At 42.8% G+C, this 23,465-nt stretch overlaps 2 protein-coding genes across 3 annotated transcripts in view; both read left to right on the forward strand.

The window, feature by feature from the left end:
* Positions 1–23,465, forward strand: part of lmo7a (LIM domain 7a) — a 50,082-nt gene that overhangs the window by 7,979 nt on the left and 18,638 nt on the right. For both annotated transcript variants that reach the window (XM_079357373.1, XM_079357372.1), the window contains exons 4-12: positions 1,040–1,109; positions 6,242–6,348; positions 15,261–15,291; positions 16,713–16,826; positions 17,739–17,967; positions 18,765–19,014; positions 19,237–19,551; positions 19,978–20,298; positions 20,628–20,774. In XM_079357373.1, the coding sequence (XP_079213499.1) occupies positions 1,040–1,109; positions 6,242–6,348; positions 15,261–15,291; positions 16,713–16,826; positions 17,739–17,967; positions 18,765–19,014; positions 19,237–19,551; positions 19,978–20,298; positions 20,628–20,774 (1,584 nt within the window). The remainder of the gene's footprint in view (positions 1–1,039; positions 1,110–6,241; positions 6,349–15,260; positions 15,292–16,712; positions 16,827–17,738; positions 17,968–18,764; positions 19,015–19,236; positions 19,552–19,977; positions 20,299–20,627; positions 20,775–23,465) is intronic.
* Positions 20,817–22,538, forward strand: LOC306832574 (LIM domain only protein 7-like). Its single transcript, XM_079357374.1, has one exon. The coding sequence runs from the start codon at positions 21,164–21,166 to the stop codon at positions 22,001–22,003; it is 840 nt and encodes a 279-aa protein (XP_079213500.1). The 5' UTR covers positions 20,817–21,163; the 3' UTR covers positions 22,004–22,538.

Genomic DNA, 23,465 nt, shown 5'->3' on the forward strand with positions numbered 1-23,465 from the left:
ATTTTATTTGGTATATAAAACCGTATCAAATAATGTTGAAATGAAATGTCAAAACGTTTTCAGACACTAGAAACGATTATGATCGTGATCAAAACAGGAAGTTTTGTCTAGGAGTGATTTAGTAACATTCTCCGAGCTCTTCTGAACGAGGCGGGTCAGAAACCTTGATCTTAGTGAGGAGGCGTGGTTTGGTTAATTGAAATGAATGGAAGGAAGAAAAAAAACGTGCTCTCTCAGTGAAAACGATTTGGCATAATCTTAGAATCTAGTCAGTCTTTGTCTAATTCTGAACACTATGAAATAAACATATTACTTCTAACCTGTTCGACATCACATGCTGTCTATCACATGAGCACATGAAGAGCCTTACTCCACGCCTGTGGAGGTCACACATGTAAAGAGACTCAGCATGCACGTCTCACTTTGCGCTGAATAAAGTCAGAGATGGATTGAAATGTCTGCACAAATAATTTTGACCCAACTATGATTCAATAAGGTTCTTCTAGTGTTTGGAAAGCATTTCTCTTAAGCCTGTTAAAAGTCCTCCTCACTCCTCCTCACATCTTTACACCTTCGAAGCTCTCTAAGAAACTTGTATCTTCACCAGGATCATTTTGCCTCTAATTCTTTACAAATCGTTACTTTTTGCATTTCACCAAGCTGACTAGTTTGGCACTTATTTTTGGTATTATGATGGACTTTTGGTCTCCATTATTTTTCCTTTTAAATTCAATACGTTTCAGAGTGCAGATGTGATAGTTTCGCGGTGGTTTGGGGACTGCTTTGTTTTAACAGGGAGGTTTTAAGAAGCAGAAGACCCCGTGTGTTTACATCAGGGTGCAGCACCGACCATTTACTAAACTGAAGCCAGGTGGCCCCTGTTAAACAAAGTCGTAAACACACAACACCCAGACCTTTTTTTATGTTCCTTCCTTGCTAGTAAGACCAGTGGAGCCAATGATCTGGTGCTTTCACTTAACCCCCCCCCCCCCCTTTTCTTTGGTCTCATATGTTTTCTCTGCCTTTCTTTTGCTCATAGTGTGATCAACAAGATCAAGCCCGGTGTTGTCAGGAAGGTGAACAGGCTGCCCACACCTATTGCTGGACTGGTGAGTCTTTTCCTCTTTTTATGCAGTTTAAAGATTTAAGATGTGGCATGTTCATTGTGTTTGAAAGATGTTTTAGCACATGCTTTTAACAGTTCATCCTTTACACATCGTTTTTATCCTTTGCAATTCCTGCTTATTTTTCCCATGTTAAGCTAATATTGTTGAGTGCGAGGTGCAGCAGCGACAGTGGAGCTGACTGGTGACAGGTCTCAGGCTCGGCTGCCAATGAGAGCGAGGTGTTTGCCTCAGTGGCTTGTCACTCCTCATATCCATCCACACTAATAAGTCCGTTGAACGCGGAGCCGCTTGAAAGGCCACGAGCCCCATTTGAGTGCTCCCTAAATATAATATCTGCGATCCTTGAGGCTGTGTTCAATCAAAATCGTTCAAGACAAAAAGTCTTTGTGCTGGTCTGATAATTAACTTTTGACTGAGTGACAGGAGTTCAGAAGGCGGCAGACGTTTGCTTGCGTAATAATCTGTAATTGAATCAGTGTTTCTCATCACCTTTTCAGGCGTAGAGATGTCTTCAAATTTTCGCCGCATGTGGCCCCAGTTGAGATAAATGTTTTGGGAGTGTCTGCATACTAGTAGCTCTGGAAGTAGAGGGTTGAAATCCCTACCTTAAACCCATCCCTCACAAAGCCTGCTCTTGTGGGAGTAATTGAGTCCAGCTGTCTGGAAGGAATTACAGAGAACCCCAACACTCACCAGCCAGTCTGAGTGTGTCGGTGGGCTCAGAAACACTGTTTGGCAACACAATGACAAGTCTGTGGTAGAAAAGAACAGACTGCCATGAAGGCTGGATGTAAACAGTAAACATAGTATTTGTGGCCTTAAATGATGTACCGTCATATGTGTGTTATGACATAAAACGACTGTCCTGCCACTTTGTTTTCGAACTGTCGGTGATATAACTGGCTGAGCACCTGCTGAGGTAGTGAGGTAAACCATCCCCTCCATCATTCAGCAGCGATGGTGTGGTATTTCCGAGCTTGGACACAAACCTGAAACCACCTGATCATAAATTCTCTCCCAAAAAAAACGTAGAAGACGCCTGGTTGGCCCTGAAGCGCTCCGTGTTGCTGCTAGCCACATGGAGACAAGAGCTCTTCAAACAAACATTACTCACTCGAGTTCTGCTGGGAAAAGTATTCTTGTGTTATCTCTCAGCTTCATGAATAGTAACATGTCTGCTCTTGAAGTGTTTGCATGAAGTGCTTGAATGGAAATGACATCTTTCATTTAGTATTCAACATTTGTGGAGTTAGCATCCTAGCTCCACTCAACAGGTGTGCAGAGTAACTCACAAATACATTATCACTGCACTTGAAAGACTTTTTACATATCTATATTTTACTTCCCAGGATTATTTTTCTGATGACTTTGTACTATAAGCTCCAATAACAGCGGCCCTTTAAAATCCCGCTGCTCGCTTACAAAACAGAAACGGCTCCTCCTACTTAAACTCTATCATCCAGGTCTGCTTCATTTTTTATCAAGATTGGCCTGGAAGATATGTCTAAAAATTTTATCACGATAAAAAAAGCGCTGACAGGGTTGGCGCTTTCTTCCAATGCTAATTTCCGCTAATGCTAATTTTGGCTGTTTTCATTCTGCTCTAAACCTCTGTAAGCCCGCCTACCCATATCCCTGCGACATGATTGGCTGTTCGGCGTCTTTTTCTTGTCAGGTGGCAACAAGCATTCGATGCGCATTAGCGTCCTCCTTCCCGGTTTCCCAGTGGTTGGGCTGTGTAATTCAAGGTTGAATTCTATCAAACTGCTATCAAACATTTCTTTGAAGAAAAATTACTTTGCGTGATTTATCTTTATCATTTTATCGTCCAGGCTTGGCAGAAGAAGTAATCTGTTGGACAAACTTTGATCTGTTTTATGGTTAAACTACTCTACTCTACACTAACCCTTTTTTCCTTATTGGCCTCTCTTGGAGAAGACTAAACTGGGAACATGCTGCCTTAGAAGCATGCTTAACTTCCAAACAACATGTGGAAAGATCAAAAGCTATGTTGTCGGTGCTCTTTTGGTTTGTCATGGAGCGGCAGCATAGCACAGCAGAATTGAAGCCTCTTTCTTCATGCCTCATCAACAATTAAATATGAGGTTTTTCTACCATTACGCTCGTAGCTGTTGACTTGGTTTAACTCTGTGAAAGATTTCAGCACTTAAATTGATACCAGGCTTCTTCTGGGGAATAAAAAAGCCCAGGGAGGAAAGAAAAGGAAAGAACCAGAAATCTCTCTGGTTTTTGTGGAATATTTAGCAACATTGGCTCCAGACTGGGACTATTCTTTGGCTTTACTTTTTGTTCTCGGGAATGTTTCCCATGTCAGCACACTTCTCTGCTTATTTCTGAGCACTGAGTGAGTTGTGGGTTTGGGTCATGGTACCCTGGTTTGGTCTTGGTTCTACTTGTTTTGCGTTGGGGCAGTCAGCTACATGAGCCTACTTGGCTGAATCCAGAGGGACGATGTTAAAGATGACTCCACTGGCCTCTTCCCATACTAAATACTCTTTAATTGACATAGTGCTGGATGTTCTGCATACACTAACTCCTTGGTGGGTTGAGGTATAAATGGGAGGAGCTAGATGGAGTTTCAGTGGCCCTTAGGGTGTCTTTACTCCTCTAAATGTCTGTGTAATCATCTGTGCAATGACAAGAATCTGACCATGTTTTGTTACTGTTTGTGTTGTATGGATGCATGTTATGACTGGATCTGACTGTAAGGATACAAAGTCTTTTATCAAGTCTGTTTAAGTATTCCATCTTCTCTTGGTTTATTGTCACAAAACGTGTAGCCTGATATTTTAACCATAGCTTTGCTTCTAGTGGGAAGCACTGCCAGGGGTCAGCTGAGGGTAATTGCAGAGTTTGCCCATCTTAGCAAAAGAATGCAGCAGAAGAAGAAATAGAGTGACCACGATGTGACCAGTATGGACCAAGGTCTTTTTATACCAAATCAGACACCTTAAGAGTCAACTCTTTGTGTTGTTGGTGTGAAATGCTTTTCAATCAGAGTTCTCCGGTCTGTATGAAAGGATTAGAGGCTGCTGGATGGGTACAGCATTTTTAGCAGGATTATGTGCCGGCACAAGTCAGCATAACATTCCTTCGACATCATTATCTCTGCATGTCCTGGGACTTACTGTCAGGGGGGCTTTTAATATGTTCATAGAGCTCTCTGTCAAAATGACATTCATACTGTAGTGATATTAAAAGACATGTGCCAAAGGCTGCGAGTGAGAGTTTTCTTCTGTATTGCAGCAATAAAGCTCAACAGTGTTTTACAGCCTGCATTCTTTTGGAACATAAAAATCATATCAAGTATTGCACCAAATCATTATCTCACCCAATTACCTCAGACGATATAAACTTAAAGCAGATATAATTGTATCCATGCTGGGTACATATGTTAGCCAATAAATAGCGAGAAATGACTGTGCCCATTCTGACCTTCTCACCTGGTGTGTCACAGTTGCTATGCAGTGAATTCTGAGTATCTTTATCTCTCCCTGCTTTCAAACTCTATGCACTGTGACGTTTTTAATATCTGCAGAGATTTAGATATTGATTAACAGCCAGGGTGTGTAAACATGTTCATTTCCTCTGTTAAGTTTGGCGATTTTAACATGAGCCAGCCTCAGTTCAGTTCAGCCTCAAGTGGCCAATCTAGGAACTGCAGTTATTGCACTACAGTGTGGCTTCATTTTACATCACTGGTAAATAGCGCCTGCCTTTAAAAAAAAAAGTATTTTAGCCCTAAAGTTACATTATCTGTAAAGTTAGATTCCTACCCAACACATGAAGTACATGTACTTCAACAACACAAGGAATGTGGTTTGGCAAGTCATACATACTTAAAAGTTTATGACTGGACCTGCTTTCCACGTTGATTTACAGGATCATAAATGAAGTGTCACAGTGTCTGAACAATTTAATGATAAGATGATACTGATAAAACTAGCCATTTAGAACTCTTCAACAAATTCATGATCATTCTGGAATATTGCATGATCATGTTATCTCACAAGTTGAGCTGGTTGCCCTGGTGACTGATTACAAAGTCAAGACTTTGGGGCTCAGTGACCTGAAGGACATGGCAAAGGGCTGTTATGGGGCAAGCAACTTTGTTAGCAGGGGATTCCTACACAGAGAGGTCAGCCTCCTTCTACAGTTGGGTAATAAGCATGTTTGCCATTTAAATATAGCAACAGCCACCCCTCAATTATTGCAGCCCATGTTGAAGCCGTGTGTCATTACATGTAACCATCTTAAGCAGGGCTGTCCCAATAGGAAGTGCAAGCTCGCAAACAAGGCCCTTGGGATTACAACAAACCCGGGAAAAGAATGGTGTCTCTGTGGTTGCTGATTTGTTTGACATGAATGAGGTGTGTGTATATTTATAGAGCATAATGTGTTCAAACAGTCTTTCTTTTAACTCACATCTGTGTAAATCTTGTAGACGTATGAACCTTACCCAATATATATTTATAAAAACAGACATTGCATCGAGAAACCCTCCTTCTGCTCCCATGTCTTCACGAGTTGCCTCAGGAAAAAAAATATTTGCCAGTTTCTGTCACCCGACCTCATGTTTCATAGCAACCGAACGTCTACAAAATACTCCACCGCCCCGCAGATTTCACAGGTATTCTCGAGTGAAGGGCTTGGCAGGGAGGGGAGGGGACAGTTTCAGGGTGTGAGAAGAAGAAGGACGCCACAGCAGGCATTGTGCTCTTGTGAGTGTGTGTCAGGTCTTCACTCGCATGGCCGGTTGGGTGGGACTTGTAGCCACAGCTCTGATGTCATCCTCCCTGGTTGAGGCTTTGTACCCACCCTAACCCCTCCCACAGGTGGCTTTGGCGCTGTCAGTCAGCTCCTGTCACGCAGCCTCTCCCCCTGCATGTGTGTTTGTGTGTGTTCTGCACCGAGTCCCTTCTTATTTGCTACACGCATGCTCCTCCCTCCCTCTTGTCCGTCTCTGCTCTCCGCTGATATGAACTTTGGAAGCAATGAGTTGTAGGCTGTGTCCCTGCCAGGGAATTCTTGAGTGATTATTCTTCTGCCTCTGATGGTGGACAGCCCTCATCCCCGCTTTGTTCTTTTTCCAGGACAACCTTAACGTCTTCCTCAAGGCCTGCGGGAAGCTCGGACTAAAGGAAGCACAGCTCTTTCACCCAGGAGACCTTCAGGACTTATCATCAAGAGTTACAGTCAAGTAAGTTGTGATTTTAGTAAAAAAAAAAACATACACTTTCTTTGACTTCAACATGTTTAATATCAAAAATTTCCATTCACAAAGTTGAGCATCTCCTGTTAGCGTGGGTTTTTAACACATTATTGATTCAACAAGTCGCAGCTTCTTTTTCTGTCACGCTTAAAGCGGGGACGTCTAATTGTAACTGTCACACTACATGGTGTTTTCGAGCACATGCTGTTTCATGTGAGACACGATTCAGGCAACAGTTAAAAAAGGTCAGAGCTATTTTCAGTGTACATGATTTCCTCTGTTGGTAAACACCTGTTTTAAGCACAGCTCTGTGTGTGTCGCTTGAATATATGATGGAGGGAGCAACTGAAAAGCTCTGATCTCATGTGCTTATATGTGATCATATGCAAGTTTGAGGTGTCCTCATGTATAAAAAAAGGGTCCTGAAGATTTATATGCAACAGAAGGTTCAAGTTCATAAAATAATTGGTTGTCTGATGGTTTTAACACAGTGTAGTAGAGCTTTGTCGATACAGTCATGAAAGAGCCTTGCAAACATTTCCTGCCACTGCCAAGTGTTTTGTCATTTTTCCATTTAAGACGGTTGCTCTTGTGTCTCTTGCATGCCAAGCATGGATGTGCGTATGCGGTATGTTGAACAACCTGTTCAGTTGTTACACAGGTGTGCCTTCAGGAGCAGGCGAGGTAAGCCAGCGCTCAGGGCACAGTCCACCGTCCACTGCTGCTCATTGTGGCTGTACAACACTGCTGTGCAAGCACAAACAAAAAGTGCATCAGCAGCAATACCAGCAGGTGGTTAAACCTGGAGATAGTAGGACTAGATAGGACCTCAAATACAAGACTTGAGTTGGCAAAATATTGCAAAGTGATGTCATGTAAGTGTGATTTTTTTTTTTTTTTTTTTAAATCATGCAACACCAGATCTGCTCCTGATTTTTTCTATAACTCTGTACCACTTAGTGTTTTCACTTAGTTGTGCAATTAAAATCCGTCTGGATGTTTCCTTTGAGGTGCTACCACAACTTCCTGGAACATGTTTCCCATGATCCACCCAAGACTGGGTCTGTCATTCTTCAGCAACACTGACAATGGTGTTGAAACCGCAGCTCTCACAAAGACGCTCAGCGAGGCAGATGTTCTGCACAGACGCTGGAATATGAACTCAAAATAAACAAATCTGTCGGCCGTTTATCGAGACACACCCTCCTCTCCCCACAGACTCACCCACCCTGCCCTTAGATACTGCAATATCATTCACTGAATGTCTGATACAGTGTCATAAATATGCAGATCATTCTTTTATGGACCATGTGCCCTTTGCGCTATCAGACATTTCCCCTCTTACATAACCCTTTTCCTTAATTGGCATTAAATAACACGCGTTATCATAGTGTGAAACTTTTACTGCAGATGCTGATGTGTAACTAAAACTTTCTCCTACTATTAATTGAACTTAGGTAGAACATTTTTATATTTTAGACTGCATTCAGCAGCGTTTCCAAATTAATTTGGTTTCCATGAATTCTCAGAGTTTGCAACAACCATTCCCAGTTCCCCCCCCCCACCTCCACCCCCCCTAGCTCATGTCTTTGACAGCTTGGGTGCCTGTGTGCGTGCGGGGGTTTGGTCGGAGTACCACACACTCCTATTTTTAGATCCTGGGGGTCACTTTGACCGACAGGACTGATTGGAATGGTATCAGGACTGAAAGGGAAGAGCTTTTAATAGTGTGTTTTTCTCCTGCTAGTACACCCCCAGGCCTCCATGCATGCCCCTGCATTTTGTCTTGAAGAGTACACCTGTGTGTGCGTGTGTGTGTGTGTGTGAAAGTTTGACTTCGGTTTAAAGCTAAGGTTGTGCTTTTCTGAATGTCCCCCACGTGGTAAATGTTTTGATTCAGAGCAGGCATGTTCAGACAAATGTCGTTTTTTTGTGTGTTTTTAATTCTGGCAGCAGTTTGTTGTTGCTCACTTGAAGTGACTTTAATACTTTGTGGTTCTTGTTTTTAAGACAAACAGACGCTGCTTTGACTCATTCACTCATCACAGACAGATTTTTTTTACAAATGAATTCCTTATGCTAGTTGTGGATTTACATATAGAATATTTTTTGTGGACTTTTCCTTGGGCACAAGTTTGTGGTTTTCCCTACAATAGCAGTCACATCTCATGCAAAGAGAAATGGCACACACTCAGTGTAACATGAGGAGATAATCCCCAAATAAGGCTGCAGCCAATGGTTTAATTTCACTGTTGCTTATCAAAGTCAATGCAAATGAGCCTCAGAGAGCAAAGCGAGAGAGAGAGAGAGAAAGTTGTCTCTATCAGCTGTCTTTGCTCCTGGTGTGTGTCCAACGTCCACTCCCTCAAACCCAGTCTGACAGGTGCCTCGCTCAGCTTCCCTGTTCCCTGTTCCAGCAGTAAGCTTGTTATCCTGTTTGTGCTGTATGTTTCTTTTCATTGACTATGTTCCCTTACAAACACTTCAGTTAGACATAAAGGTTAACATTCAGTTGTGTTATCCCTTTCCTTTCAATCGTCCCCTCTTATAGCTTTATTTGTTATTCTGTTATTTAGCGGCACCATTTAAGCTCAGTCAGGAGAACAGCTGCCCCCTGTAGCTACAGTCCACATCACATTGTCCTCAGGTTGGGGTCCTGGCCTTCACCCCTTGCCCTCCTACCTACATTCCATGTCTCACTACAGCTGTCTTGTCAACTAGGTTAAGTAGGACAAAAAAAATGTCTTTCAGTCATTTGTATTGAGAAAGAAAGTTTAGTAGGTACAACAGGTGTCCCATAAAGTAAAGTCCTTGATGCGCTGGTTACTGTTTCGACTTGCAACCCAAAACAATTTTGTGTATGTCATTCCCCTCTCTCTTCGCTCCACTCATCCTGTCTCTCTTTAGTTGTCAAATCAATAAAAGCAAAAGGCCAAAGGAGGTGGATTGATTGCGAAAAACAAGAACCCAATGATCAAACAAATTATTAGTGAAAGCCATAGTATGAGAGGTGCTTCAATAGCTGTAGCTCAACCCCTCTGCTCTCAAACAGAAACTCAATAACAGAGGATTGATTCAAATTATCAATCACCTCCAATTACAGTTATTAGCGTGGCTTGTGTCTCTCTTTTGCTATGAAGATGAAGTCAAAGATTGGCTGAAGTCATGTGGGCTGAGAGCAATTTGATTCAAACCCGTCTGTGTTGTCCCAGCAGTCATAAAAGATTATTGGATGTCTGTGTTGACCTTTGAGTTCAGCAGTAGCTGTAGGTTCTGTCCTTACACCATCTGCAGGGTAAATTGTGTTGTGAAATACGCTTCCTGATAAAGTCAGTTACAAACACATTCATAATCTAAATTTTCAAAGAGCATGGCAAACTGTTGTAACAGTGATACAGACTGATAAGGGGGGAGCGTTTGCTGCTTGCTGACGTGCTTCCCTTAAGATTTACATTCATGAATGACGTGTCAGTGCACTATAACCAAGTGCAAACACTCTTTCAACATGTCCAAGTGAAATAAAATCATCTGTAAGATGGACACGGTGTCTACACTTCCTCTTGTTGTATAAAAGTGAAGCACGATAAAAAAAAAAAAACCCTCAAATGATGCTGAAATAATCTCATTTGGAGCCCCAAAAGAACACATTCAACTTTCTGAAACAACAACGTTTCCTCCGGTCACTACAGTCCACAGTTGAACAGATTTTTCTGTCGAACACTCATGGCCGCTTTTGTCGACAGAGTTATCAATATTGAGCTATCAGTCATGAACACTCGGGTGTAAATCAGCATAATTAAAAACTCTCTTTATTTACAAAAACCATGCTTGAGGAAAAATATATTTTACGTGTATTCGTATTTATTTGTTGACCAATGTTCCATTTCAGAGCTTGTGACCTATTCTGCAGTTCGTCTGGCTTCACTTTTGGTGAGCTGTCATGTTGTCCATATTTTTGTACAGTCATTGTGTTAAAGTGACCAGGCTGACTCTTACTTACTCAAGTCTGATCCAGTTAGATCGACTCTGTCAGTTTCCAACAGCTGCCCAGGAAATGAGAGCATTAGAGTGCTGGGGATGAATCACTCCATCTGAAAGTGCTCGATTTAACTCCAGCTACTTCCTCGAGCCCCTTAGCTGTCGTTTGGAAATTTAGCAGCATGCAGCCAAGTCTGAACAAGCAACACAACTCAACACACTTGACATAAAGGAAAGGGCCAGACTGTGCAAGGTTTTCCTAAATGACACTAAATATCAGCAGATTACTTGACTCTTCACCTCTTTAAAAACGCTTTCTTCACGTGTAATTTGTCAGAGTTACTTCAACAGGCTGTATGGCTGTAAGGGTGGAAACGGCTACTTGTAGAAACAAAGATGTGCAGTCACAATAGTCAAGCATCAAACGATGTGCTCTTGTACTTTGGTTACTGAGGAACTCTTATTGTTATTCAACCTTTATCAGTGTTTACGCTACAAGTGTTTAAAGACTTATAGTAATTTCAACAGTAATTACGGCATATTTGATCTAGAAATGAAAGGTTTATATGCTGTAAATGTTCTAAAACTGGGTTAATGTACATAATTACCACATTAGAGTGGATTTACCCTCCATTCTGGTATTTGCCTTTTAAGCCACATCATACAGCGCCACATCAAAGAGGGAAGTATTGACTTTGATATACACAGTTCACCCTCCTTGCTTTCATATTTTTTTTAAAACATAAAAACTTCTAAAACACACTGTACAGTATCATCTAAAATAGCAGGCAGCCAGAGTATAGTAACCTACATCCAGCAGAAAACAAGCCAAATTTTTTACTTTTTAAATGGTGGAATCCAAAAACAAAGAGTGGATGTTGTTCTTACACACATCAGGTGGCAAGAAGCTGGACTACAAACTGACCAAAGGGTTGTTTTTACTGCTTGATATGTAAAAGCTAGACTATAGACTGACAAGTAAGTCCTTAGAGATTTTAAAGGGATGCACACATAATCAACACTGTGGCATGTTGTAAGTCCATTTTCTTGATGGCACCTTTACGTTTTAATGTGTATTTTTTATGAAGGAGTGCTTTTGCATTATAGTTGAACATCTTTCACCAAAGTGTCAAATGTTTGGCTCTGAATCCAGCTTGTGCTCTGTTTCCTCGTGTAACAGACAGAACAAATCCCCCGCTGAGATGAGTCCAAAGTCTCATTGTTGCCGCCATTTAGATCAGGCAAATTATTGACTGACTGCACTCCGACCCCCCACACCAAAAAAAAAAAAAAAAAAGCCGGAAACTGTGCAAGTATGGTAGGAACATCAAAATCCAATGTCCTCTGAGGAATGTGTGTGACCTCCTCCAAACAATTGATAAAGGGGAGCGGCTGTGTGGATTGCATGATGTGGATTATGCAATAGCATCCGTGTCTGAAGACCAAACTAAATGTTTGAAATACCTGAGGGAATTTGTTGTTTCCAGGACAAATTTGGACCCACTACACAGCTTATTATCAGAGTTTATTTAACACTGACACTTATTTTGAACTTTTGAGCAATGTGAGAAATCTGTTGTGTGTGTGTGTGTGGTTTAAATCTCCAAATTCATAGTTCATGATACAAAAAAAGATAAACCTTCCGCGTTGTGTGTTAGTATTTTAGGTGTGGCTCTGGGAGCTGGCACTGCACGTTCTGGTTTTATGTTTTCAGCGTTGTGTTAACTGTGGGCAAATTGTAAAACCAAACCAGTGATGATGGTAAACAACTAATAAAACCTCTACACCCATAATAAGGCCCTGGCTGTAAAAAGGCCAACACAAGGGTTATAGTTGTGCTCTGTAGAGAAATGCCAACCTCACCCTGTTCCCTCCCTCACAGAGGCTACACTGTCTCGGATACGTACGACACAATGATGCCAGACACTGTCTAACCCACAGCTGATTCCTTCATACAAGTCACTCCTCGGGTCGAACTCCTCATGCAGGAGAGTCTCAGGGTGTGCCTTTGTGTCCAAAGGGTTTTATTAGAATGAGAGAACGCAGATGAAGGATGTTACGTGCGGTGTTGTTGAATGCTGCAGAGCAGGTGAGCGTCGTCGCACAGGTATGCTTCTGATCACGCATGCACACCCATTGATTTGAGGCTTTGGTGACAAGGGGTTGTTTGTCTTGTAGGTATTAGTGTCTCAAAGACGCTGAGCTACCTTTATCTCTTTGGTGTCTGTACTTGGATTGAGATGCATCCTGTGGGCTCAGTTTGGTCTTTCTCACTGTATGATGTAGAAGAAGAAAAAAACTAATTATATTATTTTGATTATTTCGGGTGTGAACAAACTTTGCTGTTTGAGTGGTGTAGTCACTACATCTTCATCTCTGGATTCATCTACACATTTTGTAACTTATGTATTTACTGTGCAGCTGTTAAAAACTCAAAAACTCCCCACCCTTTTTTTTTTTTTTTTTTTTTGCATTATGTGATTTAACTCTGGTAGCACACAGTTAGTGATTTATTGTCTTCCCTGAGTTTTCGCATTTCTGCTTGAAATTCATGGATGAAGGGTTTCCCTGGCGAGTGAAGGATTGGTTGTCTCTCATCATTTCACCTGCTTGACACCAGACTGGGAGTGGGAAAGTTTGTGTTAGCATTCAGAGGTTGAGGCTCACAGCTGAGATGACTTTCCTGTTAATTCGTCAAACTGAGGGATTTCCTGTCAGAGCATTGTACACTTACTAAATTTACACTTGTCCGTCAAATCTTTAAAGTGCCCTGAACCGTCTTTTTCCGCATGCTAAAAAGAACTGTGTCATTCTTTAACATCCGAAATAGACTGAAAGGGAATGTCAGATAACATTATCGGATCATTTCATTTCAACTTTATCTGTTTGTCTTTGAAGTTTTCTAGTTAAATAAAGGTGGAGTGTGTTTATAACATTCACGCTTGCTTAACTATGATTATGTGCAAGATACACAAACGCTTTCTTCACTTTCTTCTTTCAGCACATTCGGTAACAATATTCAAATGTAATAACGTTCCTGTTCATAATGTTTTCGTTGAAATAGTTCCCAGCCTGTACTCTCTGTGCAGAACTTGTGTGACGTTCTGCTGCTTTTTCTGAACAATCATATGAGAACTCAGCTGATTCTTACAGACTACAGAAAAGTCCCGAGGCTCTGCAGGCTATGAAAATAGCCCTTGTGTATTTTCTCTTCCGTTCATCTATTACCACGAGCCTTAAATGAGAATTACGAGAAGCCGTGTGGTTGTAGTTTTGGAATATAGCTCATTTTCTTCTGGACTTGGCTACCGTTGCTATAATCTTCGACTTTGTGACCGCGCGCCAAGCCTTGCAAGAAAGGGCATTCTTTCCCCAAGGCTCTTTTATTGGGTGTTTAACTTTGCAATATGCTAAATTGGTGAACATCCAGTTCAGTTTTCACCATTTTGAAATAGCATTTGGACGCCCCTGGTGTAAGATGACGCACACTGCTGAGGGAGTTCTCACCAGATCTGAGGTGAAAAGAGGACTCGGATCCTTTATTGAAGTTTTTAACACATTTCTCTTCAGAGGAAAGTTCTTCTTTAAAAGTGTAATTCATTATCATCATATCATCATAGCATCAATATGCAAAATGACAGTGTAAAGGGATAGCTTTACAGAATCTGCACCACCCTTGAACTTCAAGGAGCCAGATTCAGCTCACTGTTGAGTTATTTGGCCCATACCTTTTATTGTTTTTCTCTCACACAGCGCTCACAGTATCAATATGGCCAAAGCAGGAAGCTGAGTGTGGCATAAAATCCCCCCCAATAAACCTACTACTCATTTACACCAAAGACATGAAAGTATACAATATTCCTAAAGTGATGTGAATACAAATGTAAAATAGAGGTAGAAGTCACGCTCATCCTCACTGGAGATTGGAAATACTTGTGTGGAATCTGAACCTGTTTGTTTGATTTACAGGCATGAACTTAGTTATTAACATGACGCGTGCATCACATTTTCAGCAGGTGCATCCTTTACATGTCATGTTGGAAATGGGTATCAGACCGCTGTAGCTCCTGTGTAAAGTGGCATGTGTGACCATTGCATTACCACATGATAGCAGGAATGTGTAGCATGCACAAGGGGATGTGTTGCAGACGGTATATCTTCCTCTGTCAACGTTATGGTTGCTGTATGTACTTAGGCTGTTTATCTCTTGTTTATTGACCTTTTAATAGACACTACAGTCAGCTTAGGCAGCAGGGACACAATGTACATAAGTTAAAGGTTGAACCAGGCATGCAGGTTGACACTGTGGGCTTTGTGTGGCTTCACAGCAGCAACACCGAGCTGACATTTTCCAGGAAAAGTGATTTACTGACTGCCAGGTCAACTGTCAGACCCCAGAAATATAAGTGAGATTTTGCCTGACCTCGGTAGCACGCGAGGGGCTTTATTGCTTGTTCCAACAGTGGACCCTTGTTTGGTATTCACATGTTTAGTTAGATCTAATTAGTGCAATCATTATTAGAAATCTGATACAAAAACACCTTTGTGACTCTTTATTTCAGCTATTTTTTTTTGCTTCATTTTGTAATTACGGTTAAAACGCAGACACAACTCTTTATTTTATGGCTTGAACCGTTTGATTTCCTTCTGTAATGTGTGTTTGTTTTTCTCCCAGCCTTTGTGTTGTGTGAGGGTGAGTGAAGGGCTGGCAGTCGTCTGGATTGTGCTCTCACTTTCCAGCTCTTTCACTGCCCAACACACAGAGACCCAACAAGCATGGCCTCTGTTCTTTTATTGTCATATTCCCTCTCTCTCTCTCACACACACACACACACACACATACACACACACACACACACACACACACACACACACACACACACACACACTCACACCTCTGTTTTCTGCTCTTTCTCTCGCAGGGATCAAGAGACCAACAGGAGGCTGAAAAATGTGAGTGGAAAAATCTTTTTCTTTTTCTTTTTTTTCTGTGAACCTTGGACCGAAATTTGACAGTCATAAATCATATTTGAGCTTCAGTTGCATTTCTGTTTATGTGTCAGTGGAGAATAAAGGGGAACTCCACAGATTTAATGCATCACAGTCTGGTTACAGGTGTTGGCATGTACCACATGCATGGAAAATGTGGTACAAAGCATATGGGTCTCAAGAAGGAAAATCTGATTAATTGCCTACCGTGAAGCAAAACATGTGGGGGGGGAAATAAAAGATCTCCATCAACATCTTCTTGTGTTCTCAGCTTACCAGATCAAGAGTATTGAACCCCCAACAAGTGTACAGAACAGCTGCAACTCCAATACATGTGCAGGAGACAAGATGAACTGTGGGTTATGTAGGCGTCAAGGAGGAAGATTGGTGGAAAAATTCTAAATCTGATTATGACTCATGAAAAACCCTTTGTACATTTTGTAGCACTGTATTGATGACATTTAAAGTGATGTGCATCTTCTTTTTTTTGAACTACTCAGTAAATGAGGATCACGGTAAATATTTGCTTTATTGCAAAATGTGTTTTTTAACACTGCAGAACTTTGTCGCCGGTTTCTTACCTTTCCAAAAATACGACTGAAAAACGGCCGTTTTTTAAAGGAGAACACGTCAGCAGCTTAACCATTAAGAAAACGGTCTAAAAATGTGGGTTAATATTCATCATTTTCATGGATCTAAAAAAAACATTGAACCCAAAGGGGATATGTTAAAAGATGAATTCTGTAGTCAGACATCCTGCCCTCCCCCCCCCCACACACCCACACACACACATATTTTCAGATTCATTTCCAATAATAATACAGTATATGATACAAAAGTGTTTAAACGCTTCCGCTAAGGTATCTTTTGTCTCATAAATATTAAATCAGCCAGACTTTGTTATTTAAATATTGAAGTGAAAGTGTGAAATCATCAAAGCTCCCTCATGTTTTTCACCTTTAACTTTTTCTCGTGCGTCGTTCTGTGGACAGATCAACTGACTTATTTTCTCTTACTAGGATGATAAAAATCAAAGAGCTGACATGTCACTTTTACGTGTGGTGGTCGGATAAACATCGTTGATGAAGCTCGGACTGTTTGCTGTCGAGCAGCATGTTTACCTGTATAGCCTTAAAATGCACACGCACAAACAACAACAGAGGGTTCTGGATGAGCCTGGAAACAGGAACAGGGCAGGGGCTGATATCACCTTGTGTTTGTGTAGAGCTGCAACTATAACAATCACCTGCTATAGTACCACCCAGAACAGTGGTCAGTATAGGGGACAGTGGCGCTGTAATTGGTTGTCATCTTTCTGGTAACGATAATACATGTTAGGGTAGGGACGTTTTTGTAAACAAGCTCTTTTGTTTTCCTCTCTCCAGGTATTGATCACCATTTTCTGGCTGGGTAGAAGAGCTCAAAGTGACCGATTCTATGATGGACCTTACCTGAATTTTAAGGCATTTGAGGGTTTACTAGGCACAGCGCTGTACAAGGTAAAACTCTTTCGTTCACTCTCATTTTATCTGTACTTTCATTGGAACAAAAGTTACATTTTCTTAAAAAAAATAAATAACACGAACAGCTGCTGCAGAGTATTTTTTCCATTTCCTTCTTGGTATTTAGACTATTTGCAGCAGAGTGGCTGCGAAAGGCCACCGAGCCTCGCATGGCAAACGAAAGCTGTTTTAAGTCATAAACAAACCTGATCCCTTGACTCAGCTATTTTAATCTTGTTTGCAGCAATTTTGCGTAGCATGCTCGTGAAAATAGCGGCTTCTCTTCCTCCCCTCTGCTCATGCGAGTGTTGAATTTGGCACCTTGCTTTCACATAGATTTATAGGTTGGTTGTGTGCAGGGCCTCTATAATTCAACAGGCTACGGGGATTTTCAGTAATAGCAGGTCGGTTTCAACGCTTCGTGTACGTTCAGCTTCAGTAATCCAAGTTCACAGGCAGGTTGTGGGTGGGATTTAGTTTGTGGATTTGTATTGTCTGGTAGAGTTCAACAGATTACAGATCTGAAAATCATTTTCTTTTTAAAGTGGCTGACAAGTTTTGGCATGTGGCATGCTGCTTGGGGTGCTTATATGAAAAGTTTTGCATGTAGTAAATGTAGTAATCAAGAGTGCATTGAACTCGGGCCTTTTTGTTTTGACAGATTTGTCAACAAACAGAAAAACAATGAGGTAATTCGAGGGAAATTTCAGCATTATACATTCCTCCTCATAGACAGTATAGGAGCCTGTGTTTACACATACTGATTTAGCAACAAAAAGAGAGGCCAAGCTGCAAAGAGTTCACACTCTACCTGGGAGATCTGTCATGAACCGCACACATAGCAGAGCTAAATATTGCAATTGGCTCCCTGTTGTATGACTGTGTGATTTCTGTGTGTGTCCATGGAAGGCTCTGCAAGAATCATCCAGCCAGAAAGGCAACAACACCCGAGACAGCGGTTTTGGAGAAAGCTGGTACTCTGAGCGAGAGGAGCTCCACCAACTGAGAGGAGGAGAAGAAGAAGAAAAAGAAGGAGGAGGTGGACACAGGAGAGACGACTCCCTAGACAGCTTGGACTCTTTAGACTCCAGACCCCACAGCATCTCATCTGACACCACTCTCAAAGGCAGCAGCGAGGGTAGGTCATGTCATGTCATTACAATTCTTTAAATCAGACAAAACTGATGCTGAACCTGGTTTTCTATATATATATATATCTTTCTAAAGCCGACTTTCTGGCCTATTTTCTTCATTTTCAGGCTTGTTTTTTGGGGATTTTTTTTTTCCGTGATGCACTTGAACATCCTTGTAGTTCTCTCTCGTAAAGCGTCCAGACCTTTTTTTTGGGTGTGGTTTCTCGACACGAAAAGTTATCATCAAGTTCCTCTATCGAGAACTTCAAATATTTGCAGAGAGGAAAGAAATGCAGCATCAGAGCCAGAAAGTTGGCTCCTATTTGTGAAAACAAACACTTATTGCCATCTAGTGGTGTGTTTTTGAAGTTTCATATTTTCAGTGAAAATTCACACAAGTCCCCAAGGAAGTAGATATAATAAATCAAAGCTGAGGCCTGGCTGTGTTCTTGTTTGAAGACAAATATATGCTTTGAGAGAGGGGAAGGACTGGTCAGTAACTCCCCCCCCCCCCCCCCCCCCACACACACACACACACACACACACACACACACACACCCACAAGGGACAAAGTGAAGAATTCCTCGCCCGTCCACACCGCCTTGTAAATGAGGAGCTCTGCCATCCCCACCCTGCACCCCTCTGTTACTCCTCCAGAGTCGACACACAACACACTACCCTCACTCTGTCCTCTGTTCTCACCTCCTTTGTCTTTTCCAGCGACTTCATTTCCTTCATCAGACCCCTCTCGTCTCCTCTCTCACACCTGCTTTATTCCCCCCCCCCCCCGTTTGTTCTCCAGGTTGTTGCAGTGACACCGAGGTGGACTCCGTCTTCAAGATGGCTGAGAACAGGGACGGTGTCAGTTACCGCCGGTCGGTATCCATCACACCAAAAGCCACCACGCCGTTTAACCAGTTCCTGCCCACTAAAGACAAACAGTCAGGCTACGTGCCTGCACCACTGAGGAAGAAACGGGCCGAACGCAATGAGGACAACCGGCGCAGTTGGGCCAACCCCACCTACTCAGAGGAGGCGGGATCTCTCACCAGGTACTGTCAGAGCACAAACAGCTGTTAACACTTTGACATGTTTGAAGCTGATAAATTGAAGGAAACAAAAGTTTATTGATGCACAAATCGTTGATGTTCTACTTTTGCTTGACATTGTCTCCTCTCTTATGGCTGTGTGCTGTTTGTGCTGCTGTTTTGTGGTCTGCGAATTGTCGATGGTGTTGTGTTTCGTTTTGTTTCCCCGTGGAACGGCAACCTCAGTGAAACAAGGCGCTCCCCTGACTGGTATGACAACATTCAAGTATCCCAGAGTGCATTGCCTGCAACTCATCTGCAGTGTGCCTACGAGTATGAAAGCGGCAGCGACTCGGACGCGGATCGTCCGGATCCAGATCTCGTTCTGGATGACCTGGCCGGCAGGCGCTTCCACAGCCCCTCCCCAGCTCCCCCTACTAACTTCGCCTTGCCTATCAGTCCCATGGCGATGGGATCTGCAACTGGAGGTAGAGGAGGCACCTGGCCGAAGGTCACTATGAGTCCCAATGTTGCCCCCCAACAGAATGTGACCTTCCACAGGTCAGAGAACATGAAGCGACGGTGTGACTTTGATGTGCCTGCCTGATGAAAGCAAACGCTTGCCTTACCCTCAGTTTGCATGGTTAAATGAAAACCATGAGTGACGTCTTTGGTCGTCGTTTGCCGCCTCTAACAAAGTTTGAAACTTTTTTTTGGTTTCTGTTTGAGTTGTTTGATTGAAGCTTCAGCACTTCCTTTCTGTTGCTCCTTCGAAAAAAAAGCATGGAGGAGTGATTTGAGTTGGCCACATCACTCAAATCAAATGTTGCCTCAGTTTCATTTTTGGTTTGAGCTTGCATTGGTTTGCTAACCCTTGCGTCATCTTACTTGAGATTGCAATGCTCAAGGAATATGCGTGACTGCCGTGCTGTAGCGCTGCTGAGAAATTCTTCTGACATGTGTTGATTGGCTGTCTCTTCCGAGCAGCAGCGCCATCAACAGCGGGGAAATGCAGCCCCCAAAGCGCGGCTGCGTGAGGGTGGACCACCACCGGGCCGTGTCGGCCGACAGCCTGTTCAGAGAGATATACGATGACTCTGAAGACGAGGACGATGAGGTGGGCTACGCAGACCCAGTCCAAGACGATCTGTACGCACGCAAGATTGGCCTCAAACCCCAGCCTTCCGCCACCGTGTCCCATGACAAGTTCTTACCAAAGTTCTGGACTCCCGAAGAAGACGTTCACATACAGAAAATCAAACTGGGCTCTCAGAGGAGACCCTGGTACAAGAAGATGCAAGGCTTCAGGTGTGTGAGGGAAGCAGAATCCAGAATTACAGTATATAGAAAGTATCTCAGACATAAACACACGTTACATTGTTTCTATATTCTACATTTTATAATCCTGTGCTTCTTTTACAATCAAGTCTTACTTTTCCTGCCTTACACTTAGCCTTGGTTCGATTAGCATGCAAAAGCCTGACAATGAAAATATGGGTTTCTGTGATTTACTTGCAATTTCCTTCCAGATGCATCCCACTTACTTTTCTCTCTCTGCCTCCTATCTTTCCCCCCCGCGCCCTCTTATCTGCTTCCTTTCCTTCCCTTCCCTTCGTTCCCGCTGTCCTCGGCTGTAGCTATAAGAAGTCGGGCTCTTCGTCCGAAGAATCAGACTGCGACATCAGTCCTTGGCTCTCCTCTGCCCCCTCTCCCTCTGGCACCTCTCCTTCTCACTCCCACTCACACGAGGCCTCGGCTCACACCACCCTCGTTGTGGGGAAAAGGTCGATACAGCTGCATGATTGTGACCATGAAGGAATGTTTTAGGGCTTTTGGATTTATTGGGAGCAATATAATTGGCTCCTGTTAGGTGCTAAATATCTGACGAGCTTCTTTTTAATATACTAATGTTAAAACAAACCTGGAGGTTGCTGTGACATGCTTTATAAAGCTGTGTGCTTCACTGACCTTAGCAGAAAATAGGCTGTGTCTCAGCATTTTACTATTTTTGTTACAGCCTATTTTAGTTTTTTTTTTTTTTTTATAGCTACGAGCAATGCCTTCTTTTCGGAGCAGATTCTTCCGAGATTTTCTGATTTGATCGACATCTGTTTGAATCAAATATCCTCTTTATTGCTGCTTGAAGTATCTCTTCCTCCTTTTCTTCACCTGCATGCACTCATCACCTCTCTTTCCTTCTCTCTCCTTCTGCCCATCCTGCAGTCCTCACACCCAAGCACACTCTCCCCCACAGCTCCCCAAGATACAGCCCCCTTTGTTACAGACCCCGCCTCTGGTATTCCCTCCAGTAGACCCCGCCTCGGGTCCCAGACTGGTCAAATGTGAAAGGTGGCCCCTGCTCGGGCGGCAAGACCCCCGAGAGCCCCCAGATCCCTTTGATTATGAAAGCATTCTCCCTGACTTGGAGAATGATGACATGTTTGCCAGGCGGACTCTGGCCTTCCAGTCCAACACAGACTTGGCGATGATGAAGACGAATCTGAACGCCCATCGTCCGCTCTACACGTCTGAGCCCCAGCTCAACATCATCACACAACGCCGCACGAATGCCAACACAGAGGAGAGCGAATTCCCCAACATCGAGCAGGACGATGTGGTTTATCGAAAGGAGAAAACGCAGCAGGAGCAGCGGCCGCTCTCAGGAGCCCCCGACAACTACACCCCGATGCCCATCCCAGAACCGTGGGCGCTGCCTCCTGAGCTCAAAGCCCGCCTCCTGTGCCCCCCGTGTCCTCTGACCAAGGAGGCAGGAGGAAGCAAACGCGTCGAGAACGAAATGCGTCCCAAAACAGACGACATGCTCGTCCGGAAATTTGGGGTCGGTACTGATCCGAGCTCACTGAGAGGCTCCTCAGCCAATCAGATGACGCCCTCTGTGCCTTCGTCCCGTAGCGAGGGTGACCTGCGAAAATGGCAGGCGATCAGGGAAGCCAGCCAGCTAAGATACAAGAAGAAGCTTTTGGTGGCGAGACTGGCTGCTCTGAAATCATAAAAAGGAATTGCCGTAACTGTTCCTGTCGGTTTCTCCCTCCCGTCGTTTCTTCAGTTTATTTTCAGTTTTTAATTGTTTTCGGTTTGTTGTCGTCTTGCAATATTTCCTGTCTGATGGTGAAGTGGTCTAAATGCATGTCGATCCAACTTGTATGTGACTGATCTGAAGACTTTCACAGTCACAAAAGGGAGTTTTATAACATTTGGTTTTCTTTATAAAGACTTCAAATCTTCCTTGAGCGTTCACTGGAACTGAAATTACAGCAAAAAGCTGCAGTAACAGTTTCAAACTTCTTTTGTTTTTAATCCGACAAGGATCAATTTTCCCTGTCAGAGAAAAAAAAAACAAGGAAATGTGTATAAATGAAGGAAAAGGTTTCTTAAAGTTTTCTGCATGATTGGAAAGTTGTTGATTTTTCGTTAGCGACAGACGGTGTGGTTGTGCATTTTGTCTTTGGTTTCATTTCTCTATTGGAGCGAGTTTGTCTGTGAATGAACAAAATGTTCAAGCTTAATAAAGAAAATCAGAGACTTTATGACCTTGTGATGGATGCATTAAATTGGCCACTTGTTGACCTCACATGACACCTATCTGACTACAGGACTGCGTTGTTTTTCCACAGCAGAGGGAACTTCACACTGACATGTAAAGCCCTAAATGCAGCATGTATGTGAGTGTGGAAAGGTTCGAGCCGGACTAATATCCAATCATCATGTCCTTGAACACACAAAGGCAGCAACAGGCGGGGCAGTTACATGCAGTGTTGTGTGTTAAACCGACATGAAAACCTTCAGAAATTCCTCACTGCTCTGAAAGAAAGATGCGACTTGTGGACTCCATAGTTACCCTGAACACAAATCTGTGAGGCTGTGTTTGCACATGAGCAGACACACACAAGCACGCACAAAGCAACCATTTAACCTGAGTCAATGCCATCTGGATTTACTTCACATCCATATGTGAAGGCAGGTATCCACTGACATCATGATGGAGTCTCCAGAAAGGCTGCATTGTTTAGAGAAAGATACAACACACCTCCACAGCTAAATGCCAGGGAAAGGAAAGATGATACTGTAAGCCTACTATAAGCACACCTTTAAGGGTGATTCTACTATTTTCCAACCTTGACTATATGTTTTACATATTCTAGGTGACTGGCGGATTTAATTGGTTTACACTGCAGCCAGGAAACAGGCTGTAATGGCTGCAACATAATCCTTGGGCGCCAAAGTTGATTGGTCAATGTGCGTTGTTTTTCTCTGTGTCTGAAACTTTACAGGAAAAAGATGTGTCGAGAAATAGTCAGTGTTGAAAAAGTAAACTATATATTTTAACCAGATATAGACACTACTTTGCACCCACAGAATAACCACACTCCATTGACAGAACTGTTTGTGTTATCGTGCAGAGAATATGAGAGTTGCTGCTTCACTATTTGTTCGATTTTGTCTGTTTTCGTGTA

The sequence above is a fragment of the Symphodus melops genome, assembly GCF_947650265.1.
Source record: "Symphodus melops genome assembly, chromosome: 12".
NCBI lineage: Eukaryota > Metazoa > Chordata > Actinopteri > Labriformes > Labridae > Symphodus > Symphodus melops.

What these genes read in the sequence shown, in the direction of transcription:
- LOC306832574 (XM_079357374.1), top strand. Translation starts at nt 21,164, where the DNA reads ATGCACTCATCACCTCTCTTTCCTTCTCTCTCCTTCTGCCCATCCTGC.